Source organism: Anoplophora glabripennis, unplaced genomic scaffold (genome assembly GCF_000390285.2).
Source record: "Anoplophora glabripennis isolate ALB-LARVAE unplaced genomic scaffold, Agla_2.0 scaffold50, whole genome shotgun sequence".
Lineage (NCBI taxonomy): Eukaryota > Metazoa > Arthropoda > Insecta > Coleoptera > Cerambycidae > Anoplophora > Anoplophora glabripennis.
The window spans coordinates 1091103-1118577 of record NW_019416330.1 but is presented as its reverse complement, the minus strand read 5'-3'; the positions used below and the strand labels follow the sequence as shown (position 1 = coordinate 1118577).

Below are 27475 nucleotides of genomic sequence, written 5' to 3'. Positions count from 1 at the left end.
AATTGGAGATAGGGGTGAAAATGCACCCCTTTCAGTTTTTTAATTGTAGCTCGAAAATGAAGGAAAATTTCACTATAGTTCATAGGAAAAATTATTTAGAGAATTGAATTTCCCATCGAAATGGCGGATTAAAAAATTTAAAAGGAAAATTTTATACAAAAAATCGTTAATAAACAATTTAAAAAAAAGCAAATAATTCGAATTTTTTATTTTTTCTACTTTTTTGCCTCTAGTTTTTTTTGAGTAAAGATAGGTATAGGCATTGCCTCATAGAAAGAAAAGTAGATAAAATTTCCTTCAAAATAAGAGGTTGTAAAGTATTTTTGGATGAAAATGACTGATATATGGCGCTCAAATTTACAATTAGCCAATTTTTCGATTTTCGTCGCGTTTACCCTTATACATTTTAATTCTCATATTTTGCAAAAAAAGGAAGGAAATAAGACGTTCAAGAATTTTCATCACATGATTTGTTCGAAGGGTCATTAAAAATGAAAAAACTGCGGGGTGCTACTAATTTAGAGGGTTCAAATTGAAGATAGGGGTGAAAATGTACTTTTGCAGTTTTTTAAATATAGCACGAAAACGAAGCAAAATTTCGGTATAGGAAAAATTTTGTAGAGAATTGAATTTCCCATCGAAGTGGCTTATTTAAAAAAATGACTCGTTTTCGAGCTACAATTAAAAAATTGAAGGGGTGCATTTTCACCCTTATCTCCCATTTCCATCCTCTAATTTAATCGCACTATCTTAAAATTTGTAACATATCCTAGAGGAGATTTAATCATACATCACCAATTCTTTCTATTTAATATTTTAAAAAACAAATAACCCACATATTTATATAATAAAATAAAATGGAGATCTGATATTTAGAACTGAAACTGCAGGTTATTAAATAATAACATTTTTATTCCTTCCCAAAAACCGAAAAATTCTACAATTCCTTTCCTTTCCATATGCTACTAGTCCATCTGACGAAGCGATTCACCTTGAAAATTTGAATTTGTCTCCAAGGATATTACACAAACGTCTATGATGGACGGGGAGAAAACAAAATAATATTTCAAAAATGGCCAAAAAGAAATGACCACAGTTAATTTAAAAAGTATCTAATACCACCAAACAAAACATTAGTAAATAAATTACCTACGCAAAGTCTTCAAACATTTAGCACGACGTAAGCCAGCTGTTAATAAATCTAGAAAAAGGGAAGTACGGTCCTGTCACCTAATGTGTCCGATTCCCCTCCAAAATCAAAATTCAGATATACAGATTCGCAGCTTCAGCAAACAGCCCTTATAACGTGCTAGTGTTTACGTTTTCCTGTAAGGATAATTTGTCTTTTGTCATTCGTGATGTGACAATAAGGTGTGCGTACTTTATGAAAATGTGTTTGTGCTTCTTTAAATTTAAGGAAAAATGACAATAATCTTACCTCAATGTGACAGTGTTTAGTAGTGAAAATCTATAAGAAGGAAAAATGCACGGGTATCCTGTAATGCAGGTCGTACAGTACCACATACCGCCCAGTATTCAACCTTATCCCCACCACCTACCCCATGCCGGTGAGGTTTTTGTTAATTGTAATATTAATCTGTAATAAAGGTAGTCCTTAGATATCTCTGTAAAGTGTAAAATCTTGATTTGTTTGGTCTCACTCTAAAGTAGAGTAATAATATACCTATTATTTATTGTTTAGCCGAAAGAAAAACTAAATGACTTTATTGATTTCACATATATTTTTATTTTATTACTACCAGCTAAGGATGTCTGTTCAACAAGTATTAATCTAAATTTTATTAACTGGAAAATCTGAATAGCAGCTTCGAAAAGCTAAACAAATGTTGATATGTTTTGGGGACTACTGAAACAAAGCAAGGGATCTAAATTGAAACATTAAAAGAAACAACTAATTAAAGATTCACCATTTGCGTTCACAATTAAATATTCGGATCACGTGAAGAACAAACGTACGCCATTTCTTTTCTTTTCAAATTTACTGGATTTTGACCAAAGGAATGAGTTATTTTATGTACAATTATTAAAGAAAATTTAAAAAAATAATAAATCTCTAAGGAATACTTTTGGCATTGGTTAAAGCTTAGCTAATCATACATTTGACTGAATGTACACATATAGAAGGCAGATAGATCTCTTTAAAATAATAGGTGTTTGCCTTATAAACATAGGTCTGGAACGGCCCCGTTTTAGAGATACAGGGTGTTGAAGTTGCTAAAGAAAATTTTTTGTTTATGTCTCAGGAATCTATTAACCAATCTCAATAACATTTTGTACAAATAATCTTTGATAGTAGGCTTTGCAATCCCTAACGTATCAGCTCTAAAGGTTCAACCAGTGGGGTGTAACTGGACAGGGGTCATCCCCTTTTTTATTAAAAAAAACCCACCCCACTGCATTTTTTACAAGTTACTGTAACGAATTTATATTCTAGTGCACAAAATACGTAAAAAAGGTAACTTATTTTTTTTACCTCTAAGATGTTATTCATACCAATACAATCCCCTTATCGCAGATACTTGTAACCATAATATTACAAGAATAATTATGTTTATGCTTAAAAGTAAGTGCAATTCGTAAGTACATAAACAAATTTCTTTACACTCGTTTCCACACCACCTGTGAGGTAAAGTTCCCGACACGTTTTAGTTTTCCCTGGAAGCCTAACCCACTATCTTTACAAATAAGAACAACATAAATCAAAATAATAATACCTTTCACAATCTGCATATTTGGTCACAAGAAAATCCTCATGAAATTAAGGCAAGATCTTTTCAACACGAATTTTCTGTGAATGAATTATTAGAGGTTGTTCCATTAAATATACATGAGATAAAATAGCTAAATACAACGGATGGTGCGCCTGCACATTCTGAGAGAATAATATAAGAATGGCTTAATGAAAATTATATGAGGCGATGGATAGGTAGAAGACCAAATGCCAATGTCAACCATAATGGTGTAGAGGGTCCAGTGTCTTGGCTAGCCAGATTGCCATATCTAAACCCCCTGGACTTCTATGTTTGGGGTTATCACAACAACTGCAACGAATAGAAGACGGGTGCATTGAATTAAAAGAAAATCACCACATGATATTAGATTCAATTAGTTCCATTAATAGAAGATGTCGGAAATGTATCGTTGTGGGTGGTTCTCATTTTGAACAATTATTGTGAATACGTAACGTTAATTTTGTTTCTTGTTTAGTTGCTCTTGCTTGGTAAATACATTTTTATTATTATTTTGATTTAAATTGTTCTTATTTGTTTGTTTGTTTGTTTTGGAACTTATTTTTCTGGACGGGGTAGATCCTGCTGGAGGTACTCCACAGGAACTTGCTCTACAACCGCTTCAATCTGCTAAGACTTGCGAAATAATGCATTGTGCACGGTGTTTTTGCATAAAATCATTAATTGTGACATTAAATGTGAATTTATTGCTAGAGATGTTAACTTTTGCCCCTAACAATAAGCTGCTAAAGTCGTCTTTATATCAACTGTTAAATAGTTGTAATATTAGAGAGAATTTCGACATTATTCCTTGCAATATGATTGATCTAAAAATATTTTCAATGGGTTTATATTTTCGTTTCTCTTTTATTCGTCCTTTTTCTGTTATTTGTGTTACTTATATTATTTTTATATTTTGATGTTTATTTTGTTGTTTTTTTTTTGTATTCTCATATTTATACCATTTTATGTTTTGTTTATATTTGTTAATGATTTATTTTAAATGTTTTTATATTCTATTTTCTAGCACCTTTAAATTATTTTACAATTATACTTTAAGTGAGTTTTAAACCCGTTTTAATACAGCTACGTTTGTTTAAATATTTGAGTAATATAACTTACTTTATAAGTTCGCCGATTTTGTTACAATGTTTTTTCTTTTGTTTCAGCAAATCCAAATAGCGGCGGAATTAGAAAATATGTATTTTGGTGTTGTGCTTGTGGAGGATTAGCCACCGTATTAGGAGCCTTATTCTTAGCAGTGTATTTTTTACTAAGATCGTATACGTCTACTCTTGGGTATTTTGAGACTATACCTACTTTCGTGCCTGCAACTATGGTGAGTGTTTATTAAAACTAGTATAGACGCCATATTTTGTGCGGTTGCTTCCAACCCTGCTTTTTTTTAAACTGTGAGAATAAAATCTATAGGAAACTTTTTAACACAAAGCCTTCTCAGAATTTAATTTCCATAAATAATAACCTAATATTGTAACGGAGTTTGCACTTAAATTTATAGAATATTATTATTGATTTTTCTAGAAAAAGTCATTCTTGATAAAAAGTTTTGCTTATCTTGGGAAGTCATATTCAGTAATCAGATATACACCGTGTCCACCTAGTGCGCGTAAGTCCAATATCTAGGTTAATAAAAGATATAACTTAATTTTTTTTTCTACAGAGTTGCCTACTTTCCCGAACTGCGCAAAATGAAAATATGTTCAGTTTTTCCTGGGCAGGTACCAACTTAATTTTTTTAAATGGAAACCTATATTTTTATGGCATTATCGAATTCTACGTGAAAAATTAACGGGACTTTATGTTATGATCCCTATTAAAATGTTGATAATTTTCGAGATAATCAACTTTTCATTTTTTTTTCTTATGTTTCGTCACTTCTAGTAGTTGACATAATTATGATTGTATGACAGCTAGAAATCATTTTTCTTCAGGAACTGTAGAGTGAAGATGGCTCTTTCAAAAAACGTATCAAAAGTTGACCTGCGATATACAGGCAAAAAAAAATCGTGCCAAACCTGATAATTTAAATTTGAAAAATCTCGACTTTTTCAAATAGAACACCCTGTGTTTTATGATTTCATTAGATGCCTTTCTGTAGACCCTACAATTTTTTAGTAGCTTTCCCTACACCTAAGTTGCGTAGTTTTTGCAAAAAAAAAACATTTTTATGTAAAATACCGGATTTGCGCCCGTTCCTTTGTTGGGAAAAATATTGTAACTGAACACTGTACATGCAAATATATTTTCATTTTGTGCAGTTCGGGAAAGTAGGCAACTCTGGAATATGGAAGTATTCTATTGAGGAATGTTTCATAGAATTTCAAAATCAATTTCCCGGCGTTGTCGACTACAAAATTTTTCAAAGTGCAGTTCAGCGTTGTGTTAATGTTTTTCGTGAAACGGGCAGTGTAACAAGGAAAGAAGGAAGCGGCCGACCTAAAAAGCGGACTGAAGAATTAAAATAAAATGTCTTTAATTCTTTGAGGAACAGGTGTGAAAAGTGTTTGGAACAAGGAGGGGGACATTTTCAGCAGCTGCTTTAATTTATTGTTATAACAAGGAGGGGGACACTTTCCGTAGCTCCTTTAATTGTTTGTTATTGTTATCACGATTATTCTTTAAAATAAAGTTATATAGTCATTAACGTTATTGAAACTGACAGCTGCTATACAGCTCGTTGAGAAATGAGGTTAAGTTGGTCGCTATAAGCTACTCCCTACGTCCAATGTGTCAGAGCCAACTTCGACCACGTTTTTATTTGAACGCTCGATATAATAAAACATACAGTGCCTCCAAAAAATTTCAAAATTTTCCCTAAGCAAAACTTTTTATAAAAAATAACTATTTCTCGAAAAATCAACATTAAAAAATGTTTACCAGATTGTAGGGGTCCGGGGGTGTTTTAATTAATACTAGAACGTACATCAATTACGGTTTGATGAATAACCCAAATAAATATTACGTATTCCATAAATTAAATTCGCAGGCATATATTGAAATAAAGAATTTAAGAAAGTTGATTATATTTTTTACAAAAAGTTACCTCAAATTAAAACTGCATCTGTCTTCACTTTTTGTAGTTTAAAATGTCGAATGCCAAAAATGTATATTACTGACTAAAATTATGTTTTTATTGGAAATGTAAGTCTTCATAAAATCTATTAAATTCTTCTGAATAGTGATTTCTAAAAAATATTTTAAACATATTTTGATTTGCCTAAAGTCAATAGCAACTCAAATTCTAAATAACTAAAAATTTAAATATCTTCATTAAATATTTTTATCTTTATATTTTGCAAGAACCGAAATATCTCAACATCACGTAGATTTATGGCTGGAAATAAGACCAATACAAATTTTTAATGAAAAATCATTGTTTGCAGTTAATATTGACGGGAATTTGTGTAATGAGCTTAGCTAGAAGAAAAAACAGATACAGCTACTTGGTAAGTATACAGACATATTTACTTTTCCGTATAATTAGACACAAAATAAAGAATTAACTTCTAAGAGATTATATTTTATATTCTTATGACTGACCTATACATAATGTAACCAATTTCTATTAGTTTTTTTAACTTCTTAAATTTTAAAGTGGCTACCGACGTAACCAAGACTCTGCTATGCAATACTAAAACAAAAACAATAAAACCAAAATTGTCACACAATCTTCTTGTACGACAAGATTCTTAGCGTTATTTTGTATGATAGGGCCAACACCAATACCCGTATGTCTCAAATTCATATTAAAAACCTTTAAGTTAATTCGATTCCATGACATTGATCCTCTTTGATATACTGTTGATAAAAGTCAATAAACATTCATACTTCTAAGTTAATGACAAGAATTTTCTAATATATGGACCGTAATTTGATCAAGTACCTACCCTTTTGTTTCTGTTTCAGATAAAAGTATGTGGATTGTGTTGCCTGGTTTGTGCCTTAACTTGTGTACTGGTAACCATTACGACGACAGTTATCCATATGAACAGACTGCAAACCTTACGGGAATGCGTTTATACTCAGAAGACCAGAACATGCACCTGCTACTCAGTTTTGCTTGAGGCTCACTCCAACACAGATGACGGTATGACTGATACTGATATACAGTGTGTCTCAAAAGTCATACTCTTTTCGGAAATTGGAAATTTTTGAAAAAATAGCTCGGTTAGATCAATTTGGTTTTTTGGGGCATGAATTTCGGTGAAATTCAATTTTCAAAAATGTAATCAGTGGTGGGGGATAGGGTTGCTTTTGTGACAACCACTTTTTTTATTGGACATTATGAAAGTTTAGACCTTTCTGATTAATTTGTGTGCTGCATGTAGTGGGTTGGTTGGGAAAACGAAAAAAAAATCGAAAAAAACGGAAACACGTATTTTTTCGAAGGTATAACACGTTTTGTTGAAATAGCTCTTTTTACTTGATTTTACTGAATCAAATGTTCAAACTTCCGACCGCCTGCAGCTCGACAATGATCCAGCGACAGTGTCGACAAACTCTCTCTCCACATTCCTGATTGTTTCAGGTGGCAGATATTTGCCTGATCTGATGGCGAATGCGTTGCTTCAGGTCTTCAACGTTATCCGGTCTGTCACGATATACCTTACTTTCGAATATCCCCACAATAAAGAGTCAAATGAGGTTAAATCGGGAGACCTTGCCGGCCACTCAATTTCTCCTCTTCTGCCAATCCAACGATGTGGAAATTGATGGTTAAAATAGTTTCTTACGATAGCTGCGTAATGTGACGGAACGCCACCATATTGAAACCATATTTCAAGACTTATTTCCCCTCCTGGATGAAGTTCTAATAGAACAGTAACCAGTTCCTCTAATAATTCAAGGTACCCTGCGCCATTCAAATTTCCATCGATGAAATAATGCCCAAATATTCGATTTCTTACGATACCTACCTACCTACACATTCACCTTTTGAGGATACTGGGTATGCACCTCTTGAATCCAATGCGGATTTTCGACGGACTAATATCGACAATTTTGTCTGTTGACTGTGCCATTCAAACAAAACTTAGCCTAGTCGAAGAAGATGACGGTAATGAAGTTCTCATCATCGTTCCAGCTATTTTGTATTAATTCGCAAAATATCATACGACGATCAAAATCGTCCTCTGTTAATTCATGGGTCAATCGAAGTTTGTACGAATGGCTAATATCAAGATTTCGTCCTACTTGCCATTTTGTTGCATAAGGATTATCACCAACGGCAAGAAGACCTGTTTTTAGCAAATTTTTTACATGACTCGAGAACCTTAATTTTTGCAAGACTCTTCCTATAGTAGACCTGTGTATTTGACCTGACCCATCGCATCGCGGACCGTGCTAGTCTTGATCGCACGCAGTATAGTTCCTTCCCATGTTTTATAATGTATGCATTCGCACTAGAACGTTCCCGAGCTCATCCCGCTCGCATCGCGTTCTCCACCGATCTTTTCCAAAGAATATCGGGAGACCGCGATGCGATCGAGATGAGCTTCCACTTCCGTATAACTTATTTTTTTTAACTACTAAAACAATACCTCAACCATTGTATAAGTATTTACTTATACAATGATTATACTTAACTGCTGCGTGGTGTATACAATTTTATTTGCTCCCACAGTCCTATATGGTTCATGAAATAAAGATTAGGTTTTATTTTTTGACATTTCTAAATCAATTCATTTTCACATTATTCGAAATCTTGTAAAGTCACCTTGGTTGTTTGAATTTTGTCGTTTCTAAGGTGTTTATAAACAAAGCAACATAAAAGTTGCAATTTTGATGGTTTTGAATTATTATTTCAAAATGACCGATTTTCAAATAGAAAGTGGTGCAAATACTGCCTGCGAATTTTTATTGTCCGAGAAGTCGAATGTGCGCTACGGACGAGCATATAGAAATTTCAAAGAATGGTGCCAGAACAAAAGTACTGGTGTTTCTAAAATGTCACTGCTAGCATATTTCATGAGTTATACAAACTTACTTTGAACAACGTCAATTTAAAAAATTTCGATGACATTATTGTAGTTAAAATACCAGATTCTAAAAATGGTAAGTCACATACGTACAATTACCTACTTCTCGTCTGGGTTCTGTTTCTCACCTAGAAATTTTCAAAAAATATATCAAAATTTGATTGGAATTTAGAACTGAAATCACGCTTTTTAGTGCGCTATCAAGCAGTAGATGTTACAACCAACCAGTCAGCAAGGATACCCTTTCAATTATTTCTAATAAGATTGCACAGTTTTTGAAACTAGAACATCCTGAAACATATACAGGCGATTCATTCCGAAGAACATCGGCAATGTTACTGGCTAATACAGGAGTTAATGTATTAGCAATCAAGAGACGTGGTGGGTGGAAATCAGCCATAATTGCAGAAAGTTACGTTGCTGACAGTTTAAGTATCAAAAATGAAATAGCCAACAGGATTCTTTACAATGACACTTCAACTCCAGATTCTAGTAGTACGTCGCATCATGCTGTTTTAATGGATCAGTCAGATAATATTGAGCCTCCAGTGACTGAAATAGAGCGGTCAAATCATTTTGGGAAAAATGTGACAATTAGTAAAAGCGATGGGAATAATTATCCAGATTTTATAAATGTTACTAAATATAATAACTGTACAATTACTATAAATATTCATTCATAATAATTAATAAAATATTTCTATTTGTTTGCCCATAAATATGCATTTATAACTCGAAATCGCTTTTTTCCCTAGGGAGGTAAGTTACCTCACATACCTCCATAACAACTTCCACTTCTACGGTAAAATTCACTTACCTACTTAAAATAAATGTTTTAAAAGTCTATTTACTATAGTCGAAGCATATAAAATTAATTGTATTCAGGCATGTAGACTCAGCTATCACGTTGAAAAACAAATATATAAGAGTTTAAGTTTTTGTCGATTTTTTTCCGAAATTTTCCCGACCAACCCCCTACATGTAGCACACCAAATTAATCAGAAAAACTTAAGCTTTCATACGGTCCAATAAAAAATATGGTTGCCATTTAAATAAAGCATCTCTATCCCCTTCTGCCGCCACTGGTTACATTTCTGAAAATTGAATTTTACCGAAGTTTATGCCCCAAAAAAACAAAATTAACCTTTCCGACATGCGCATAACTTTTGAAACACACTGTATGGTCTTGATATCGCTTATACTTTAGCTATTTGTAATTTAAATTGTAATAGTAAAATGTATTTAACGATATCTTCTCAAGTATATTCGTCTTGATCTCACAAAGTAAACTTACAGCAACTTTGAGATGAGTTGTTATTGAAATATACTTAGAAGCTTATTTAAAGTATTGAAGAGTATTTTTGAGTTTGAAGCAGATTTTTTCATAATTCATTTATTGCTAATTTTCGTGTGTATCAATTTATAGGGATGAGATATGTTTTCGATTCGACGCCGGACTGTGAAGTTATACATGGAGCTCTTTACTCTTGCCTAAGGGCCATGTTTGGACTATCTGTTAGTGGAATTTTGGTTTGCATCTTTTCATGTATGTTAGTCTACCAGCTTCTCAGGTATGTACAAGAACCAATCTTCACAAAACTATTTTGGTATAAAATGTAATCCTACTTTAAATAAGCACCGAAACAGCAATAAATCTAAAACATGATGGAAGGAACAAATTTGTTTAAAATTCAGGTAATTATTTGTTGAAAAATGCTCAGACACGTCTATTAGTATTTTTAATTGCGGATTTTTTGACATAAGAAAATTGTATACAAGGTGTCTCAAGAAGGACGTATGCAGTCATCATTGTTTTTTTAATGGAACACCCTGTATATTATGCCATTTTTTAATTGTACGGTAACTTCTGGACACTTTTTGTATAACATACTATTAGTCCACAGTACAGGCCCCCTCTGGAAAGTTGATTACCACATATGTACTTTATAACTTCTGAGGAGCTTCGTTTTGACGAGTCTACCACATTTTTCCTTTGCGACTTTTCTCGATTCCTCCGCTTTTCCACTCGGAAAAGTCCAAAAACATGGCAATTTCCCGGGATCTTGAAAAGTCAGGACCACATCTTTTATTTTTAGCTTAAGTTACTGGAAATTTTGTTGCAAATGCCGATTTAAATTTGTCCGACAGAAATTCTTCCGACATTGACGTGTCTACCGGTCGAAACATGCCAAAATAACAGGGTATTGAAAATCAATTACCACATAGGTAATTTTTAGTAAAATTAATTGTAAATAATTAATTCAGTCAAAAAGTATTGTTGTCCGACAAATTTCAAGCCGCGTTTTTTCAGTCCGACAGCTGGAAATCGGAATTTTCACGGGGTATGAAAAATCGATTACCACATATCTAATTTTCATTTTTTCCACTTTTAAATTTACTGTACAAAATAGTGATATAAGTGTCCGACGATTTAATGTCCGCAAATTATTAAAAAATCAATAAATCAATAAACGTGATGAAATTTAATTTTTTCACTCCAAAAATTTCATATTTATAAATGGTTATTAATTATTATTATGTAAATTATTATTTGTTTCAAATAAATAATTATAATATTGCTTATTTTATGCTTAAAAATTTAAAAGTTATAAACAAATGAAGTTATTTTTGAGGCGATTAATACGATCTTAGTGCATAATGCATTATTTCTAAATAAATTAATATTATACTTGATATAAAAATCCTTTTTTCTTTTTCAAGTTTTCATTCGCGTTTGTTATTTTTCTTTACAAAAATTTTCCTATTTTTCTAAAAGAAAATCCCAAAACTTTTGTGCATAATTTTTTTGCACCATACATACTTTTTTGAAATCGTTTAATTCCTTTATCGATATTTATTTGGCTAAATTGAGCATAAGAGATTTACAATTACAAGAATAAAACGAAAAATATATACAGGGTGTTTCAGAAAGACCTCCCGTAAATACAGGGGGTGAGAGTACGACAAAAAATGAGATTTTTTTTTCTTATGAACTATATGTCTATCTCCTCTTGTTTTCGAGATACAGAGAGATAAAATAAAAATTTTTAAATAGAATTTTTACGAAAATTTTCAAACGGCGCGAAATATTTTTATGAAATTTGGTATTCTGGGGTTTTTAAGGATGCCAAATACGCTAGTCAAATTATTTTTTGTATATTTCATAGAGGAGCTAATAGTTATGCTACATTCTTATTACATTTTAAGTTCTATTTTTTTGAGGTTAGGTGTTTTACCATTCGGGCTCCAATTTCTATTGTACAATTTTATTTTCTAAAAATAATATACTCTTGTTAGAACTTCCTAATGTGGACGATTTTCGAGAAAAAAGACTAACAATATCACAATATAAAATAAGTGACTTTTCTCAAAGTAAGCTTGAGCTTTGAGAAAACTCTATTTTATACACCGTAATATTGTAAGAGTTTAATTAAAAGCCTTTTTTCTCGAAAATCGTCCACATTAGGAAGTTCTAACAAGAGTACATTGTTTTTAGAAAATAAAATTGTACAATAGAAATTGGAACCCGAAAGGTAAAAAACCAAACCTCAAAAAAAATAGAACTTAAAATGTAATAAGAATATAGCGTAACTAGCGCCCTCTATGATATATACAAAAAATAATTTGACTAGCGTATTTGGCACCCTTAAAAACCCCGGAATACCAAATTTCAAAAAATATTTCGCACCGTTTGGAAATTTTCTTAAAAATTCAATTTAAAAATTTTTATTTTGTCTCTATGTATCTCGAAAACAAGAAAACATAGACATATAGTTCATAAGAAAAAAAATTCTCATTTTTTGTCGTACTATCACCCCCTGTATTTACGGGAGGTCTTTCTGAAACACCCTGTATTGTATATTTATATGGAATTTTGCTTAATACATGAAAATACCTTATTAGAAATTATAAATACATGTGCACATTTTTTACGAAATTTATGGAATTTTGCTTAATACATGAAAATACCTTATTAGAAATTATAAATACATGTGCACATTTTTTACGAAATTTTTTTCATCATTTTTTGTTATATCCGCAAATCGCCAAGGACTGGCGATTTGCGGATATATTTTTGTCGGACATTACAATTTTTGCTTATAAAAAACACTTTTCTATCGTGTGTTATTTTTGTCCAACATGTGGTAATCGATTTATCATACCGTGTGAAAATTCCGATTTCCAGCTGTCGGACTCAAAAAACGAGGCTTCAAATTTGTCTAACAACAATACTTTTTGACTGAATTAATTATTTACAGTTAATTTTACTAAAAATTACCTACGTGGTAATTGATTTTCAATACCCTGTTATTTTGGCATGTTTCGACCGGTAGAATTTGTGTCGGACAAATTTAAATCGATATTTGCAACAAAATTTCCAGTAACTTAAGCTAAAAATAAAAGATGTTTTCTTGACTTTTCAAGACCCCGGAAAATTGACATGTTTTTGGACTTTTCCGAGTGGAAAAGCGGAGGAATCGAGAAAAGTCGCAGAGGAAAAGTGTGGTAGACTCGTCAAAACGAAGCTCGTCAGGAGTTATAAAGTATGTGGTAATCAACTTTCCAGGGGGGGGGGGCTGTACTGTGGACTATATATCTCTAAAATCAGCGGTTTGCGTAATAATGACGTTTGAAAATTGATATTTTGAAATACACACAATTAAATAAAATGTTTAAATTGAACAACCTTGAACAATTTTTTAAAAGCCAACAAAAACAACCAACTTTTATCTGAAACAAAACAATTTTCTTCGTATTAATCGTTTTTCATTCCTTGACCCCTAGACCATTTTGATGTAGTATTTTGTGACAATAAAAGCCAAACTATCACCGGCGTTTAGTTTGTCAGTATCATTTTGTCAGTTTTGCGTTTCAATTTAAAAATGCATTTATCTGATAAAGAACGTACTGAAGTACTTATGATGATGGTTTTGGAGGCAGAGTGTGTACTCAACAAGAAGTGTGTAATTTATTTAATGTAATTCATCCTGATTGACTTCCAATTACTAGATTTACTGTCAGCAAAATTGAATTGAATTTTATTGAGCACAGCCACGTTAGAAATTTACCTAAAGGAAGACCAGTAGAACTATCAGAAGATTCTAAACTAGATGTTTTACAGAAACTGTAAATAATTCCCAGCCGTTAGGACAATCACCAGGAATTGTAATTTGTCATCGGGATCGGTGTCATAAATACTCAGAAAGAATAAAATCATCCTTATAAGGTTCAATTGATACATGAACTATTAGAAGACGGTTTTGACCGAAGAACTTAGTTTTGTGAGCAGATAATTGAGATAAATCATCAAAACTTAGATTTCACACGAAAGATTATTTTTTCAGATGGGGCTACTTTTGTTTTAAATAAAACTGCAGGTACTGGGCAACTGAAAATCCTCGTTGGACACAAGTCTGTCACACACAGCATCGTCAAAAAATAAATGTTTGAGCAGGTATTGTCAAAAACCGAATTCTTGAACTCTTCTTCTCTTTTTTTGAAGAAAATTTAAATGGAGAACGCTACTTAGACTTTCTTCAGTTTGAACTCATTCTCGCTTTCCTGTGGTGTTTCCTAATCCACAAGATCCAGATATTCCTCATAATAACATATGGTTCCTCATTTTGTAATTGCTGTTCGACAATTTCTTGACTTAACTTTCGCTAATAAATAGATAGGACGCAGAGATCCTATTGAGTGGCCATCAAGGTCACCGGATTTAACCCCTTTAGATTTCTCCTTATGGGGTTATTTGAAATCTAGAGTTTATGTGAATAGACCAAATAATCTTGACGACCTGAAACAGAGAATACGCCAGGAAATAAGACTTATTCCAGCAGAGGTAATTGAAAACGTTCAACATTCCTTCGACAACAAAAATGTATTGAAGTAAACGGACAAAACATTGAATATTTATAAAGCAATTGTTACTTAAATAATGTTTTATGATTAAACATAATTTTTTTACATTTATCACATTTCAAACGTCATTATTACGAAAACCGCTGATTTTAGAGATATTGTATGTTATGCAAAAAGTGTTCAGACCGTACAATTCAAAAATGGCATAATATACAAGGTGATACATTAAAAAAAATCAATGATGACTGCATATGTTCTTTTTGAATACAATTATCTTGTCAAAAAATCCGCAACTGAAAATACTAATCAACGTGTCTTTGCACAAAATAATTACATTAATTTTAAACGAATCTGTTTTTTCATCATGAACGCACTATATTTTTAAATTAATGGAAAACAATGTAAATAATTGTGTGGTATATATTTAGCCACGAAAAAAAGAAAATGTATTGGGAACAGCTGGAGCTCAGATGTAGATCGTTTTATCAGCAACAGTCTGGCCCTTCGAGCAACCATGGTTCTATAAGAGGCCCGCAGATGCCGCCCACAACCTACTGCAGCTGTTGCGAGGAATGTCGATTTCCTTCCGTCCCTGCAGGACCCCAGGTTTATCCATGGGATAATCACCATCCAAATGAGAGGTGAGTGAGTAGAGATCATGCTATATAAACAGATTTAATCAATCGCTTAAAGGAATTAAGTCCTTTTTTCGTAGGTTTTGGGCGCCAGGACGTATAGGAAACTTTTACTCCCCAAATCCTGGAGAAGAGGCAGTTGCCCCATCGAATTCTGATGGGCAAAGTAGGAGAGCCCTAAGCGGATGGAGTTGGAGGAGATTACCTTGGAGCAGGGGAAATTTGGGACAGACAGAAACGCAAAGGTAAAAATAATTTGGTGTAAAAAATATTTGCTGCTATAGTTTGCTTTGAAATCGTATAGAGAATAAACTGCTAAAGATAGTTTCCATATGGACTCAACGAACAAAAAAATTGACCTCTTAGATTTTTTTGAAACTTTGGGATGTTAGTCCAATTTGAATTTTAAGCCCCGTGATTTTTTGTTCTTCCGAAAAAAATTTTTGGAGCTCTGTGGCATCCTGTCAAAGTTTACATCGTGATACCGTTATTCCGAAAATGAAAATGCATATAAGTGGCCGCCTTATTTGACTCAAATTATCCTATTGACACGTTTTCTTTTTCAACATGAGCAGAATTTCATCAGCTTTTAACTGGGTTTTTCAGAATTCAAATCATTTTAAAACTTTCCGAGATATTTGAGAAAAACGGAAAAAGTTGTTTTTTTTCAAAATTGATTTTCTTAAAAGCCCCATCTTTTAATTTCACCAAATTTGAATATGTTTTTCAAGGTCAAACAAGCTATCTTTTAGCCAAGCGACAATATGCCAATTTGCTCCGTGCGGAAGACAGGCTTTCGACAATGCACATTTTTTTCAAGTGGCCGTCATTTTAACCCAAATCATCCTATTGAAACGCTTTTTTTCAATATGTGCAAAATTTTATCACACTTACCTGTTTATTTCATAATTCAAATTCCTTTAAAAATTTCCGAGATAAATGAGGAAAACAGAAAAAATATTTTTTTTCAAAATTTTATTTACCACTTACCACCTTTTATTTTCACCAAATTTGGAATGTATTTCAAGGTCAAATAAACTATCTTTAGCCGGCAATATGCCAACTTGCTCCGTTCGGGAGATACGGTTTCGCAAACACTATATTTTTGTAGTTCTTCAGTTTTCAAAAGTATTAATACTTTTAAGAACCGACGAAGAGCTGCTAAAATTTCGAGCTTAAAAGACCGAGGAATGGAAAGGAGTTCAATCAGTTCAAGGCATTCGTAATATTTGGTTATCCGATGTAAATGTAGAAAATTCAGTATAGACAATCAAACCATCATGAATGCCTCTTTGTTTAGTTTGGATTAATTATTATTATATTTATTATAATTATTGCTACCTATTTAAATTTACTGATATCACAAGAGAAAATTACTGTAACTCATTAATAAAATAAAATACTTTATTTCATTTGTACTTATGTTGAATGTTGATTTATACTGATTCTTTTACTCATTTTTACGTTGACAAATGATTTCCCGTGTTAAAATTAGTATGATACGAGCTTATACATACATATAACGCATGTATATTTGAACGGTTGTGTCTTTATTTATCTTTGAATTGTCCGTATACGTTTTTTAGAAATAAGTCTACTTTTAAATTAAATGAAACCATTCATAATAAAAGCACTAGGTAAAATAAAAAATTCCACATTCTTTTTTTTAAATACAAAATATCTTGTGATTTACCATTTTATTTAGGTTTAAAAGTTTTTAACAAATTGCCTTCTGAGATAAAGAACACAAATAATTTTATATTTTTTAAGAAGAAGCTGCACAAATACTTAATAAGAAATACATTTTATACTTTAAATTAATTTTTTTATTCTTAATGTATTTAGAGTAGATAGTTTTAAGTTATTTTAAGTATAAAAAAAATGTGACAATTCCTATACAATGTCTGTCTTCAAGGAAAATAAAGTTTATTATTATTATGAAGCTTAAACATTTAGAAATATTGTCTTTGCGAAATCATAACAGAGCAAGTTGGCATATTTCCGCTTGGCTAAAAGATAGCTTATTTGGCCTTGAAAAACATATCAAAATTTCGTGAAAATAAAATGTGTTTTTGAGAAAATCAATTTAAGAAAATATATATTTTTTCCGTTTTTCTCATTTATCTCAGAAAGTTTTAAAGCAATTGAGTTCTGAACAAAACAGATAAAAGCTGAAATTCTGCACATTTTGAAAAAAAAAACGTTTCGATAGGATGATTTGGATCAAAATGGCGGCCACCTGAACGGAATTTTCATTCTCAGAATAAGCTCCAAAATTCTTTTTCGGAAAAACAAAAAAAACACGAATCTCATAAAATTCAAAGTAGATTAACATCCCAAAGTTTAAAATAATCGAAGAGGTGGATTTTTTTGCTCGTTAAATCCATATGGAAACTACCTAAAAGGTTCTCATCAAGCATTTCTGGACATACAGTCAACAGTTACATGCCAGGTAAACATTTACCTTTTGAAATTAACTCAAAACATGGCTAATAATTATGAAATACTAAATTCCATTTAAATAATTGTATAAAATTTATTATTAAGATTATAAGAAAAAAATTGATATATTTTTTAAGATTTGAAATCTTATTACATATGTTCTGTTTCTAAAGTCGATGAGAATTAAATCCTGATAGGATCTTAAATATTTAAGAGCCCTTCAAATTGGTTGGCTTGTATTGTTTTTAATGTTAGATCAAAATTTTTAAAATTTTATCAGTTCTCCGCAAATGAAGTAAGTAAACTATTTTGCTGTAGGTACGTAATAATTTTTGAACTGTGTACTAATTTTAGCATTTTAATACTATAAAAATATGTCATAGTATAAATAACGAAACTAAATTTCTATTGAACTTCTCGGAAACCCATCTGAAATTACATATATTTTTTCATTTCAGAGATAATTCTCTAACATATCAAGGAGGTGTAAGCAGTGCAGACAGCCAATACGGATTCAGCAACAGGTCTGGAGGTGATAACGTTCTCCAGACGGATCAAATGACAGGCTCCACTGGGTCATACAGCATATTAGACAATCGAGCACCTGTTGGTGGGGTATATGTTTGGGGACCACCTCCCCCTTATTCCAACCCAAATTCACCAGCTAGACGGCAGTTACAGTCCCCTGGAAGGTGACTATTTGTTTTTTATCGTTAATCTAGCAAAACCATGTAACGTTTTAGGTACCACCACATGCATCACCACAACCACGGACACGAGTCCCATTGTCAGATGAACGAAAACAATCAGTTTAGAGGTTCGCGCAGGCCCAGGACTCAACTCAACAATAAAGATAACTACGAGAATACAACGGAACCAGAAATCCATCAACCCAACGACAACAGTGAAAGTACTGACACTTCCAGTTGTGTTGATAGAGTATCCCACACTCTGCCCGTGCGGAAAATTAAGAAAAGAACTGACATGGCCTCTGTGAAGTCGAATGCTCAGCCCTGCAGTAACCGCACAAACGTGCAGAATATATTTAACCAAAACGGCCAAGACGAGGGTAAGCCGGAATCGGATCATGATTACCACGAAGCAAGTGTACCTGATAATAACAAACCAAATTTAGAAGCACAAAAGTGCCGCTTCTTGCCAAGACTGCAAGGCGTAGAAAACGCGGCCTTTCAGAAACAAGAGAATAGTCCCCAGAAAGTAGAAACAACTGAATCCGAAGTATATTTTGCTGACGTAAGCAGTTGCTGTAATATATCAGTAAGGAACGACGGTCTAGACTCATCTTTGTATGACGAAGCATTAGACACACAGAAACCGAGGTTAATGTCACTACAGAAATCTGACAATGGTGATATTACCACGAATCAATTGTTACAGAATTTCCAAGAGAATATATCATCATCGACGGTGACAGAGGACGAGGATTACTTGGCGCATAGGATGGGAAACAGACAAATGTCCACCAGAAGCAGGATGCCTTTTCCTTTACCTAGCTCAGATGAACTAGCCGAATTCACAACAGATTCGTGTATGCAACTGTTACCTAAAGACATTTCACAGAACAGTTTATGCAGTAGTGTCCAAACTCCTCTTACGGAAACAACAGATGACACTGTATCTCCAGATGAATGCTGCGGGAGCTATTTTCAAGAGAAATCAATGGAACAAACTTCAAAACAGCGGGGGTTCTCGAATTCCACTTTAGATCAATATTTGGCTCCAGATGCTCAATACGAAGTGATTCCTGAGCAAGACAACTTCAGGCCTAACCCAAGTAACTTGACAAATACCATCTCAGGCCTAAATAATTTTGAACAGAGTTATTACAATCAGAACAAATCAAACTTTAATTTTAACACATCTAATCCCAAAAATATTCCACCAAAGACGCTAAACTTAAATCAACAGGCCAGAAGAAATATCGGCTCGAACATTTCAGCTCTGATTCAGAATTTGGGGGGTAATCCAGCAGGGTTGCTCTACGGAGATGCCAATACAGAAGATGAGCTCCAAGGACAGGGTTGTCACAGCGATGGAACAATGGATTCAGGGTGGCAAAGCGGTTCTGAAAAAACGGACAATAGAAAGCAGGAATCTAGTGATGCTACTCACAAACCCGTTAATGTTTAGTTCAAGTATGAGGTGTAATTTACAAATGAATGGTTGCTATAATATAGTGATACCTTTGATTAATTTATCCCTGAAATGTATCTTTTTAAATGGCACAGATTGCTTTATGCAGAGGAATTTTCTTAGAAAAATGATTCGAACTTCTAAATGATAGTTTCTTAAAAAAGGATTAAAGAAAATGGAAAATGGAAATTTCTATTTTGAAACATATTTTATTTGCTCGTTTCATAACATCTCAAACATATGTTTAAACACTATTTTTAGCAAGTTCGTGATTGTATACTTTATATATATTTATAGAGTTATAGTGTATGTACTGCAAAATTTATTTATACAACCCATCGATTGTCGTTGACATTGCAATTTTGTATTATTGTTAGAATGTTTTGTAATAAAAAAATATATTAAGTTAACTATTTTCGTCGTTATTTATCACACCATACCTTTTAAGATTACTAAAATGAGCAGAATTGAACATATTTGACTGAAGTAACTTTTCCAATTTTGCTTTTCAATATAGGCCAGGAAAATAAGCTGGGAAATGACCATTTCTCGATTTTTGGTTTCGGCAAGCTGAATTTATCACTATAGATGCTAAATATTATGTACAATAACATATTAGTTTCCACACTCATAAAAATGGGGGGAAGATTGTTTATAGGGTGGTTAATTGTATAATTTTTACGTAAATAAATGTAAACATTTATAAACTGCGTTATTATTACTAGAACGTTTCTGCATCGCATCCTGTCATTCCTTATCATTGTCTAATAACTCACACGAAATTTGGAATCGGTAAGTTGAATAGTTTACACGTTATGGCCTTATAAACAAATTAACTAATTATTAGTCTGGACGATCCCGAGTATCTTCCACAATCGCACTGATTTTTTTCATGGCAGATAATACATTGAAATAGTAATGATAGATTACTATTTTTTTAATTTCAAATTTGCAACCTGTAATTTTTTTTATTTTTAAGCCTTAGTTGCAAAATGAAATATACGACGCACGAGCGTTATATAGTTATATATTATTACGTATTCGGAAAGCTTATGAAAAGAACTTGAAGATAAAAAATCGTCAAGATTCGTTGAAAAACAGCGGAGTTACAGACTGTCAAAGTTGACGGCCGATTGTTAAACAAATTAGGTTGATAGCGGCAAAAAAAAATACTGTCATAACCGGCAACCCGAGTACTTTCCCAGATAAAAATATTTTATTTGTGGAAGTATGTTAAGTGCATAAGAAATATTGTCAAAAGTCAGTCGCTTGATTTTCGGCGAGCCATGGCGCGGCGGAAGGATGAGGGAAGCGAACGACAGCGAATCTGAAGAAAATGACGATATTATTATAGTCCTGCCGTTAAATAAGCGAAATTCGCTTGAAAATAATATATTTGACAGTCTGTAACTCCGTTGTTTTTCAACGAATCTTGACGATTATTTTTTAACTTAAAGCTCTTTTCATAAGCTTTTCGAATATGTAATAGTACCTATATAACTATATCACGCGTGTGCGTCGTAAATTTCATTTTGCATCTAAGGCTAAAAAATAAAAAAAATACCAGGTTGCAAATTTGAAATTAAAAAATATATATATAAATTTCAATGTATTATTATGAAATCTACCATGAAAAAAATCAGTGCGATTGTGGAAGATCCTCGGGATCGTCGAGACTAATAATTAGTTCATTTGTTTATAAGGCCATAACTTGTAAACTATTCAACATACTGATTTCAGATTTCGTGTGAGTTATTAGACAGTGATAAGGAATGACTGGATACGATGTCAAAACGTCCTGGTAATAATAACGCAGTTTATAAATGTCTAATTCAAATGTCATAAATAAACTTCTTCTGTTTATAACTTTTGATCTAATCAATATTTTTTGACGCCCGAGGGCTAGTTTTGTAGGTCTTTTGAAGACGAAAAAAAAAGTACCTTACAGTTTTCTCGTGGAAATGAACGCAAAAAAGTTAAAAGCGAAAAACGTGAATTTACGTAAAAATTATATAATCAATCACCCTGTAAACAATATACCCCCATTTTTATGACTGTGGAAACTAATATATTATTGTACATAATATTTAGCATCTATAGTGATAAATTCAGCTTGCCGAAACAAAAAGTCGCGTCCAACTCTATATTTCCTGGACTAAATAAACATAATCATAACGGGACTAACAATATTATTATTTCATTATATGTTCAGTCGATACAAATTAGTTATATTTTAAATTAAAATTAAATACCCACGAACTTGCATCTTGGGAATCATTTATTTCTGTGGTATAATGATTTTTAGGCAAACGTAAAGCTAACTATCCGCAACTGATAGCAGAACTTCTAAGAAACTGCAAAAATTTATGCATGTCACTGAAAAAAAAAAGTTCAAACGTATGTAAAAAAATATTTTTATAAAAATTAAATGACATATAGCTGTAACACAGAAATATGACGTAACACAAAGTTGACGCGATTTTCGTGTTCAGCAGGAGCGAATTAGTAAAGAACACTCTATTTCGTTCGTGTTACAGAGAAAAAGTTGAAATTTGTTGACCAAACACGAGACCAAACAATGAAAATCTTTATAAATGATTGCCTTTAAATAAAAATTAATAATATGCTGCAATATAATAATAAAAACTTATAATTTTTATGTATACTTATTTTCAGATATATCACTATCCATTATTAATATAACCACATGATGTAAATAACGCCAAGTTTATATAAAACAATTTTGAATTATCAGTTGGTGGTATCATTTACCGGATATGTGTCAGTAGTATGAGGAAAATATAAACCTATGTTTTAACAGTAAAATATCTTTAATGGAACAGTTAGTAGTGAAGTATTGATGTGTGTACCGATGGAATTTAAAATGAAATGTTTCGAAGTGTAAGTACCTAATTTTTCGCATTGATTTCCCATATCTTCTTGGATCTTTTCTAGATCTACTGTATGATTATTATAATGATAATATTCCATTTTTAAAGCATTATGTAATATCTTCTACGAGAATATTTTATAGTCAAACTTAACAATTTATCTCAATGACGTTTCAGATAAGCGTGCCACTAATATGCTACAAAATATTTTGACTTCAACTGATAATCATTTTTTCATGACTGTCAGCATCTCCAGATAGGCCAATCAATAGAGGTTTTTGTTTGTGACAAAAATACTAGTAGCAAACGGACTGTGCCATCATATAAAATACAGTCTGTAGATATATGCTTATACCTTACCATTAATTAATTTTTTATAAACATTTTTATGCAAAAAAACGCATTTTTTTATATTTTTTGCCTATAAAACCAAAATTAACTAAACAATCTGAATGCTATAAAGAGACAATTTTTAGAAAATCGAAATACGAATAAAACGAGAGGTCGATCGATCCGATCAGATAATTAGAAACGAAAAAACCAGGAAAAATTGGAAAATTTAGCGTTTTTTCGAAAAATTCATTACTCTGCCATTTTTTATGTTATAGAGCTGACTTTGTGCACAAAAGTAGTAAATAGTATATACTTTAAATGTGCACTAAGCAGGCGCTGTCGGATCATTAGTTTTGGCACAATTGCAATTTGAATTTTTTGATGCACTATTTTATAAAGTTTCTAAATGCGTTGGAGGTGGTCCGATTTTAATTTTTCAGCCGGATTTTAAAAGTAGAAGTATAACACTATAAAGCGCATTATCTATAGTTTTCCGATGAAATGGTGCGAGGTAGGTGAAAATTTCCTCCAAACATGCTCAAAAACGACCGAGCGCGTGTACGTGGTCGAGTAGTGGGGGAAGATCGGGAGATGAGGGGCAGAGGATTGTTGCAGAGGGCAATATTGTTAGTTATAGTGTAGATTAATATTATTGTAAGTGGTAATACATAATAAATAATACCAATACACGGAATCACAATGATGTGGAACTTGTGGATATTCCTTGTTTTGTTCCTGTGTTTTTTTACATTTACGCGAAATCTTGACATCGAACGTGAATTTGAAAGTTTTCTTACAAAATGTACTTTTCTATTCCAAAGAATACGTATTTAGGTGTCCTTGTTAAGGAAATTTTATTACATTTTGTATATATCACCACTTAATAATAATATTAAATACTATAACCAACAATATTCAAAATTGTGCTCGAATTTTTCACCTACTTCGCATCATTAGAACATACGTTTTGTAGTATTATCCTTCTACTTTTAAAATCCGCCTGAAAAATTAAAATCGGACCATCTTCAACGCATCCAGAAAGTTTGCAAAATAGTGCACCAAAAAATTCAAGTTGCAATTGTGCCAAAACTAATTGTCCGACAGCGCCTGCTTTGTGCACACTTAAAGTACATATAATTCACTACTTTTGTGCACAGGGTCAGCTCTGCAACTTAAAAAATGGCGGAATAATAAATTTTATTGCTTGGTTAGTTTAAGTTTTATAAGCAAAAAACTAAAAAAAAACTTTTTGGGGTAAAAAATTAATCAAAGGTAAATTGGAGTAGGAAACATGAGCATATATCTACACACTGTCTTTTACATGATGACATAATCCGTTTGCTGTTAGTATTTTTGTCACAAAATCACTGATTTTATGCTCTCTTGGTTGACCTAAGACTTCATTTTTATTTGACAATTAGATGCCTACCAATTTTATTAAACAGAATATGAAATAACGATATAATTATCTAGATTCTAGATATTGACCTAAATCTAGTAAAGGCGAAAACCTCGCATTCGTGAGAGAAATTTTCCGACTCGATTGTTTTGCATATTCAAATTCGTGAGATGTTCCTTAACATGAATCAAGATGATGCCGGCCAGAAATCTGGTGCCCATTTGTTTAAACAAACTTTTTTAAACAAATTGTAAAAATTGTTAAAATTTGTCAAGTTTTTTGGCACATTATAAACAAAAAAGTCCCTATCCACTATGCCTTGATAGTTTTAAAGTTATAAACAATTTAAGTTGCTAAAAATGCGAAAATGACGATTTTCAACGGCCGATTTCCGGGTTAAAAATTATTATTTCTGGAGTTGCCAGGTACCTAAATTAAAGTTTAAACAACCCCCTATAAGATGCTGAAAAGTTTTTGGGACTCTCATTATTTTAAAGCCTTGTTTTTTAATTGTGAATAATGCGCTATGAGGTAAAATTTGTAGGCAGAGTCATAATTTTAGGCCGAGTAGGCGGCATTTTTTCGGCAAAGTCACATTTTTAGATTGAAGGCATAAGCAGATGCAATGATATGCTGTGTGGCAGTAATGTGTCCTTTTCCTTGAACTTTAAAATTATTAAGAAATAAAAGCATCTAAATGCCATAGGAAAACTGCATAGTAGTTAAAAAAATCTGATTGGAAAACCATAAGCCCATGCACGACTAAATAAATGAAAGAATAAAGTAGAAACTTTTTTGTCTTGTCCCATGGAAACAAGCACATCACACTACACATCATTACATGTGTAGAGTCCTTAAGTCATTTTTTTAAGCGAAGTCACATTTTTAGACGGAGTGGAATCTTTTACCTTGATTTATGAAAATCTGGCTCCAGATGTGTGATTAATGAAGGTGAGATCAACCAGCAATCCTTATGATGCCAAATTTTACTGAAATCGGTGGATTTCAAAAAAGTACACCCGCCATATTGGATCAGCCATCTTGAATTTTTACAATGTGAATTCATATTCGTAATCAGCGACCCAAAAAACCCCTTTATACAAAATCTGGTCAAAATCCGCTCAGAATTTGAAAATAGCGATTCCTGCTCGGTTTTTTGAGGTTAGAAAAAAAACCACACGTTCTAGCTCAATTCTGACAGTGGATTTGAATTCAGCAGAGTCTTTTACATAAAAATGTACTATTTGATGTGGAAATAAATTTTTTTCCAAATTTTCCCAGTAAATTTTCATCAATTTTCACTATTTTTCACAAGTTTTTTAAGGTTAGGAAAAAATTGTGACGTGATGGGCCAATTCTGATCCCAGATTCGTGTTCAAGAGGCCAAATTACTACGAAAAATATATGTCGCATAAAAAGTATACCCAACTTTTTTTTTGTGTGTGGCTATGTTATCTATACACTGTTAGAGGGTATTAACCAAATTATCGTGTATCTTCTGATTTAACTGAAAGTCCATCCTACAAATTATAACTAAACCAATAAATATATGAAATGTCAAAAATATAATATATTTTTTTGAATATCAAAAAAATTATTGAAAACAATCCAAACTAAAATGTAAATTAATTCATAAAGATGCAAGAAAGAGTTCTTGGTTTCTGTTAGGTACAATAAATTGGAGATGTTGGAATTAAAGTTGAAATAAAAAAAAGTAAAAATACAAATTTCTCTTAAATGTCTGAAGATTTCAAAGGAACACGACCAATGCCAATAAATAGCCATGTTTTGAAGTGAATATCCATAAAATGCATTGATGGCAGGAAAGCAATGTAGGGGTAATCGCTCTGTGAACAAAATTTATTATTAAAAAAAATACTAATAACTTAAATATTATTCTCAAAATGCCTGCCTCCTGCTTCTCCTGTACTTCATTGTACTTCACTCGATTCAAAATTTCAAGGTTTTCCAAATTATGTACTTGTGTAGAATTATGTGTTGTGTAGAATAAACTAGGCCTTTAAAGTGACCCAAAGGTAAAAATCATACGGATTAAGAACAGGAGAACGCGGTGGCCAAGCAATTGGTGCATTTTGACCACTACCTATCCGTCTTCTGGAAAAATTTTGGTGCAACCACTGGCGTACAGTCAAAGAGTAGTGAGCTGGGACACCGTCGTGCATGAACCATGTTTTGCCTTGCCTGCAGTGGAATTTCATCAAAAAGGTCGTTTAAATTGTTTTCTAAAAAATTCAGATAATTTTTTCCTCCTACGTGGCGCGGCATAATGTGGGATTCGACAAGGTAATATCCTATAATACCTAGGTATCCATAGTTCAGACTGAATGTGTGCTTTTGTTGGAACGTATCGCGAGAATTATCTTCACTCCAGATATGCGTTTTATGGGTATTAAAAATACAATGTCTTGCAAAAGTTACCTCGCCAGTAAATAATACAAAATTAGAGAAGTTACGATTTCTGTTTAACATATGCAACATTCTTCTGCAAAAAGTAACTGTTCTAGGAAAGTCCTGAGGCAACAACTCTTGTACTTTTTGCATATGGTACGGCTTTAACTGTGAGCAACATTATTCTGTTCGCCAAAACGCATAAAAAAACGTGGGCATAACTTTTGGCGGCACAATATGTTAAAAAAATTCGAAAAATGTCATATTTTTCTTCCTATTTAATTATGTATATTTTCAAGAGTTGATTTGAGGCGAAAATGGAAGAGGAAAAAAATGTTTGCAATTAAATTTTTTACAAAACATGTCTAGTTACAAATCGAATGAATCATGATTATTATGATAAAAATCGAAAAAATCGCAAAAATGGGGTTAAAAAACAATACTTTTTAGAGATTTTTTTGGGGTATTTAAATTGGGTATAGGACCTTTATACTTGGCTCAAAAAAACTTCATGTTATGTAGAATTATCACACCAAATTTCATCAAAATCGATTCGATAGATTTTGCATAATAATTTTGCAATCCAGATTTTGAAAAAAAA

The 27475-nt window shown here is 32.3% G+C and overlaps 2 protein-coding genes across 2 annotated transcripts in view; both read left to right on the top strand.

Annotated features, from left to right (window-relative positions):
- Nucleotides 1–20163, top strand: part of LOC108914431 — a 44946-nt gene extending 24783 nt beyond the window's left edge. The window contains exons 3-10 of the mRNA XM_018720250.1: nucleotides 3920–4089; nucleotides 6155–6217; nucleotides 6678–6858; nucleotides 10176–10320; nucleotides 15040–15252; nucleotides 15327–15491; nucleotides 18147–18380; nucleotides 18432–20163. Coding sequence (XP_018575766.1) covers nucleotides 3920–4089; nucleotides 6155–6217; nucleotides 6678–6858; nucleotides 10176–10320; nucleotides 15040–15252; nucleotides 15327–15491; nucleotides 18147–18380; nucleotides 18432–19839 — 2579 coding nt within the window. The 3' untranslated portion in view covers nucleotides 19840–20163. The remainder of the gene's footprint in view (nucleotides 1–3919; nucleotides 4090–6154; nucleotides 6218–6677; nucleotides 6859–10175; nucleotides 10321–15039; nucleotides 15253–15326; nucleotides 15492–18146; nucleotides 18381–18431) is intronic.
- Nucleotides 20164–22655: 2492 nt separating this feature from the next.
- The window catches only part of LOC108914350 (receptor-type tyrosine-protein phosphatase mu-like), a 121684-nt gene continuing 116864 nt past the window's right edge, over nucleotides 22656–27475 (top strand). Inside the window, exon 1 of the mRNA XM_023454122.1 lies at nucleotides 22656–22743. Within this exon, the coding sequence (XP_023309890.1) occupies nucleotides 22703–22743 (41 nt within the window). The 5' untranslated portion in view covers nucleotides 22656–22702. The remainder of the gene's footprint in view (nucleotides 22744–27475) is intronic.